The 5,758-nt window shown below is 43.7% G+C and overlaps 1 protein-coding gene across 1 annotated transcript; it reads left to right on the forward strand.

Moving 5' to 3' along the window:
• Positions 1-471: 471 nt before the first annotated feature.
• Positions 472-1,539, forward strand: PAQR8 (progestin and adipoQ receptor family member VIII). Its single transcript, XM_006835710.1, has one exon. It carries the CDS (start codon positions 475-477, stop codon positions 1,537-1,539), a length of 1,065 nt encoding a protein of 354 aa, XP_006835773.1. The 5' UTR covers positions 472-474.
• The last annotated feature ends 4,219 nt before the right edge of the window (positions 1,540-5,758 follow it).

The raw sequence follows: 5,758 nt of genomic DNA on the forward strand, positions 1-5,758 counted from the left end.
AAACACTGCTACATGGAGAGGATTATAATCATTGCAATGAGACAAAACACGATAGGATGAGTGCAAAACTGATGGTTTCCTGTGTAAACTATCACTCAATTCACAATAAAAACTTAAAAAAAAAAAAAAACAGAAAAAAAACCAGTGGGTAATAACATTCCCATTTTACAGGTTGCAACTTTGCCTCCCACTGTAGCGGGTAACAGACAGAATCAGAATGTTCCAGCAATAGGGAATTTTGGTCCAACTTGATCATTCAATGGATGCAGATGATGAGGATCAAGAAAGATGTCAACAGTTCCCTGCTTTTTCTACTGCCCTAGAAACCCATGCTTCACTTAAAGAACCTGTAGTTCCTTCCCTGTCTTAGCTCAGTCCCTCTCTCAATGCATATTTTGTTGATTTTACTGTATTCTGTTTAGATTGCATCCCCTATGACCTGACTGTGCTGAGTTGGCCGAACCTGCCGCAGCTATGACCACCGCTATCTTGGAGCGCCTCAGCACTCTGTCTGTGAGCGGGCAGCAGCTGCGCCGCCTTCCCAAGATCCTTGAGGATGGGCTTCCCAAGATGCCTTGCACTGTCCCAGAGACTGACGTTCCCCAGCTCTTCCGCGAGCCGTACATCTACACGGGCTATCGCCCCACAGGCCATGAGTGGCGTTACTACTTCTTCAGCCTCTTTCAGAAACACAACGAGGTCGTCAACGTCTGGACCCATTTGCTGGCCGCTCTGGCCGTCCTCTTGCGGTTCTGGGCCTTCGCTGAGGCTGAGGCCTTGCCCTGGGTCTCTCCGCATTCCCTGCCCTTGCTCCTGTACATCCTGTCCTCCATCACGTACCTCACTTGCAGCCTTCTGGCTCACCTGCTACAGTCCAAGTCCGAGCTCTCGCACTACACCTTCTACTTTGTGGACTACGTGGGCGTGAGCGTGTACCAGTATGGCAGTGCTTTGGCCCACTTCTTCTACAGCGCCGACCAGGCGTGGTACGAGCGGTTCTGGCTTTTCTTCTTGCCAGCGGCTGCTTTCTGTGGCTGGTTGTCTTGTACCGGCTGTTGCTATGCCAAGTATCGTTACCGAAGGCCTTACCCAGTCATGAGGAAGATCTGTCAAGTGGTACCTGCGGGGCTGGCCTTCATCCTAGACATCAGCCCTGTGGCACACCGCGTGGCCCTGTGCCACCTAGCTGGCTGCCAGGAGCAGGCCGCCTGGTACCACACCCTCCAGATTGTCTTCTTCCTGGTCAGCGCCTACTTCTTCTCCTGCCCTGTGCCTGAGAAGTACTTCCCGGGCTCCTGTGACATCGTGGGCCACGGGCATCAGATCTTCCATGCCTTCCTGTCCATCTGCACACTCTCGCAGCTGGAGGCCATCCTGCTGGACTTCCAGGGACGCCAGGAGATCTTCCTACAACGCCACAGCCCCCTGGCCATCTACTGTGCGGGTCTCTCCTTCTTTGTCTTGACTGCCTGCAGTGCAGCTACCGCAGCCTTCCTAAGACACAGAGTGAAGGCCAGGCTGACCAAGAAAGATTCCTGAGCCTGGCAGGCGGAGCAGTGTGTGGAGGTGGCCAGTTAGGATTTGGGGAAAACTTGATGCAACATTAGGAGTTGTTTTGTTTTTAAGGGTTGGCTTTTAACTTAATAATACACATTCCAAGGAGATGTTATATGGCAGCAGCATTGGAAAGCTGAATGATTCAAGAGTTTTGTTGTTTTTGTTGTTATTGTTAATAACAGGAATATGCCATTTATCTTTGGTTCGTAACCTTTCAAAGGGCTTAGAATCAGGATGTTGAATTTAGGAGAACAATCTTCCTACCTAATAGTTTGGCAGAATTCTGATCATGGCTTTCAGGGGCAAGTCTATAGCTGAAAAGGTAATAAAATTGGACTGAGAAGTAGGTGGCTGGTCCACACCCTATGCTAGCCTTGGTAATTGAATAAATTGACCAAAAGACCCTATTTCATTTGCATCTAAGATTGTCTAGGATAGAGAATTGTGAGCCTTCAAGGTATACCTTGGTATAATAAGTTACTCCGCTGATCTGATCTCTGATCCCTTCTCTCTCGTCCACTGTAACACTGGCTTTTTTTCTCAGGGTCATCACTTGGCTGGCTGGCTGACTGACTGACAACAGTGATTTCTCTGAAATACTGGCCACCTCCTACTCCCATCTGTACCACGCATGTTAACATAAAGGACCAAGAAACATTCATACTTCCAGGCAATGCCTGGATCCTTGTGGAAGCTTGTTCTCATATAATACTAATAGCGTAAATGGTACCAGAGAGCACAGTGCCAAGAGCCATCAGAAGACCCTGCCAACAATCTTGGATATTGTTTGGTGTCATGGGCTCCTTCTGTTTTGTACCTGTGGATTGCAGGATTACTTGAGAGCTATTAGTGATGCTTGTAATATAACCTGTGTCTAAGGGTTGCACTAAAACCAGTTGTCATCAAGTTGATTCCGATCTGATTATTTCAAAAGGTCTCCTAACTAGATGCTACCCCAGGTCAACGTCCTCAGGTACGCAGCCTGCATCAGCTTAGCTCTTATTGTTAGTTGCTGCTGAGCTCTGAATTCCAACTCATGGTGACTACATGTGTGCAGAGGAGAGCGGCACCACAGGGTTTTTAAGGATGTGATCTTTCAGAAGCAAATCACCAGACCTGGCTGTCAAGGAGTCTCTGGGTGAGTTCAAACTGCCAACCTTTTGGCTAGTTGTTGTTGGGTGCTATTGAGTCAGTTCCAACTCACAGTAACCCCATGTGATAGAGTAGAACAACCCTAAGGGTTTTCTGGGCTGTGATCTTAATGGGAGCAGATTGACATGTCTTTCTCCTAGGGAGGTGCTTTAGGCTTTATAGCTGAATGCTTAACTACTTGTGCCACCCAGAGACTGCCAGCTTAAAGCAGAACCTCGAAAAGAATCAGCCCTGGCCAGTGAGCTTGTGTGCTCTCTGTTAGGGTGGCCCTGGAGGCTCCTCTGGGACTATGAACGGACGAGATGGAAGGGCTGTGGATGCCACCTCCTTGGACACATGCACCTCCTGTCAGTACTCGGCCCCCATTACTGAAAAGGGAGCCTCCTCTATTACTTGGTTGCTTTGTTGTCTGTCTTCAGATGTTTGTGAACTCCCTCTCTGTCATCAATGTGTGGTTCTGTGCCTTATAAATGAAAACATAAGAATACTTTCTTAATGTGTGGCCTTGGAGAATTTTGTTTAGTGTTATTGGGATAAGGAAAAAAAAAAAAAAATCCATTGTTTTCTGACCTGTGAATGAAGGAAACTTCAGAAAGCTAGAATTGCGTAGCAATCAAAATACTTATTAAATTTTTATTTTGGCAAAGTGGGAAGCAGGAAGGAGATACTCAACTGAAGGCTTTCCTGTTCACTTTATATCAAGAAAGGGTGTATTTTGTCAACTACATTGTATTCATAGGTAGATTGCTCCCATTATTCATGAAATTCCTGAATTTTTGTGCTACCCAAGTGTCTAACATATAAAGCTTCTTACCTATAAGTGTCTTTCAAATAAAGTTAGCAAAACAGAACAAGGAAATTGGGGAGTCATGCAAACATGTTACAAGTAGAGAATCAATTTTAAATGGTATCTAGCAATTGTTTCACATTTTAGATTATGTTAAACAATGTTATGGATTCAAAGATTACATTATCTTAAAAGTTGGAGGGGAGATACGAATGAGGAGGGAAGAAGGAAGGTGTAAGTTAAGCTCTTGATTATAACTGTAGTGGTAATGATGGAAGGCGAGCTTTAGGCCAAGCCCAGGTATGATTTTAAAGAACAGGAGGTAGAGCAGTGATCTTCCGAGGTGGACCACAGAGCAATGTCAGTCAGGACATAGTATGGCAAGGTGGGTACGGAAAGCTAGGCTAAACTTTTAGATACTGCCATGAAAGTTTTATTTTAATTTATGCAAGTATTTGTCCCTCCAGTAACTGAGAATTTAAAGATAACAAACAAAAAAACAGTTCTTCATCACAGATAATTTGTGCAACACTGAGGTAGAAAACTATGATATGCTCTCAAAATAGCAGTATCTCCTTAAGAACCAGTCATCTGAGACTCACTGGCAACCCCATGTACATCGGCGTGCTCCATGAGGTTTGCACTGGCTGATCTTCGGAAGTAACTCTCCAAGCCTTTCTTCCAAGACACCTTTGGGTGGACTTGAACCTCCAACCTTTTGGTGTACCGTTTGCATCACCCACAAACTCTCATTGTTGTTGTTGTTGTTAAGTGCCATCGAGTCGGGTCCGACCCATAGCGACCCTGTACAGGGTTTCCGAGGGTGTAAATCTTTACGGGAGTAGAAAGCCTCATCTTTCTCCCGCGGAGCGGCTGGTAGTTTCGAACCGCTGACCTTACGGTTCGCAGCCCGATTCGTAACCACTACGCTACCAGAGCTCGCATACAAACTCTCATTAGAAAGATATAAACATAGGGAATGCAGATATTTTTAACTACTCTGACTTTTTAAGAGTTAAATACCCCCTATTAAAATATTTTCATTAAAACAAGTGTATCTGTAACGAACAGACCTAGTTTATTTAAAGGAATAATAATTTTGATAATGGGGGATGTTATCTTACTCCACTCAGATACTCTTAACAGTTAACATCTAGAAATTCTCCTAGTTACCTTTTTTAGGATAACAGAGTCTCAACCTGTTTTATCAGTCATTTATATCTTCTTGTGGAAAAATAAAAGGCTGATGGATTTGTATGAAGCCCTGCTTAGTGTAGGGAGTGGGGAGAGCAGAACACAGCAGGTTGGGGACATATTTGCATGTTTCCTTTTTGCCTAGTACTTTCTGACCTGTATTTATTAACATGTTAATGTTAATTCTCTTCGGATGCCAGGATTCCATTTCCTGATTCTGCTGAAAGTACCTCACTCAGTAACAATACTCTCAGGAGTCCTCTACTGGAAGCTTGAAATAATAGGATTTCGGGCTATGGAAAGAAGATAATTCATTCTTGCCTTGGTTGCCCACGGGTTCAAAAATTGTTAATGCTTAAACTAAGTTCTTTGGTTTGCTGCATTGTAGTTTCAAGTGAATCCTCTAGGTGGCGCTCATGTCTTACTCAGGGCACAGCCATTGTTCACCTGAAAAGCTTCTGTCTTCTAATTGTGTAGGTCTTAGTGTTTTGTTTGATTGCTTGACAAAGAAAATATGGAACTATTTTCTGTTTATATAAATCTACTTACACGAATGATCATTAAACATATTTTGCATATGAATTGTTGTAGTGTAACCACTTTGAAGAAACAGCTACCTTAACAAGGCACATCTTAAAGATTGCATTAAAGCAACTAATGGCAGAAGATGCTTGAGACACCATATCTACTTAATAGTAGGAAAACATGAAGGCTTTAAAAAAAAAGGTATCCACACCATATTCCATACCAGAACCTCCAAAACACATACACACAACCCAAAATCCCTTCTGTGACTAGAATATCAAATTGCCACCCCAAAAACTACAGAGCTGATTGTTTTTGAGGATTTCTATCTAGTTTAATACTTCTAGTTTCAGATACTGGTATTACAAGTGTCAGCACTTGGCTTGATTGACTATCTTTCATGGAATCACGTTTTTTATGAAACGTGGCACCCATCAACCAAATGGTTTTGTAGCTATAACTTATACATTTGAATAGCCTTCCAGGAGGTGATTCTGTACGTGACTGCAGTGTCTGGTTACAGTATTATCAAGATAACATAAG

Source organism: Chrysochloris asiatica, unplaced genomic scaffold (genome assembly GCF_000296735.1).
Source record: "Chrysochloris asiatica unplaced genomic scaffold, ChrAsi1.0 scaffold00019, whole genome shotgun sequence".
Lineage (NCBI taxonomy): Eukaryota > Metazoa > Chordata > Mammalia > Afrosoricida > Chrysochloridae > Chrysochloris > Chrysochloris asiatica.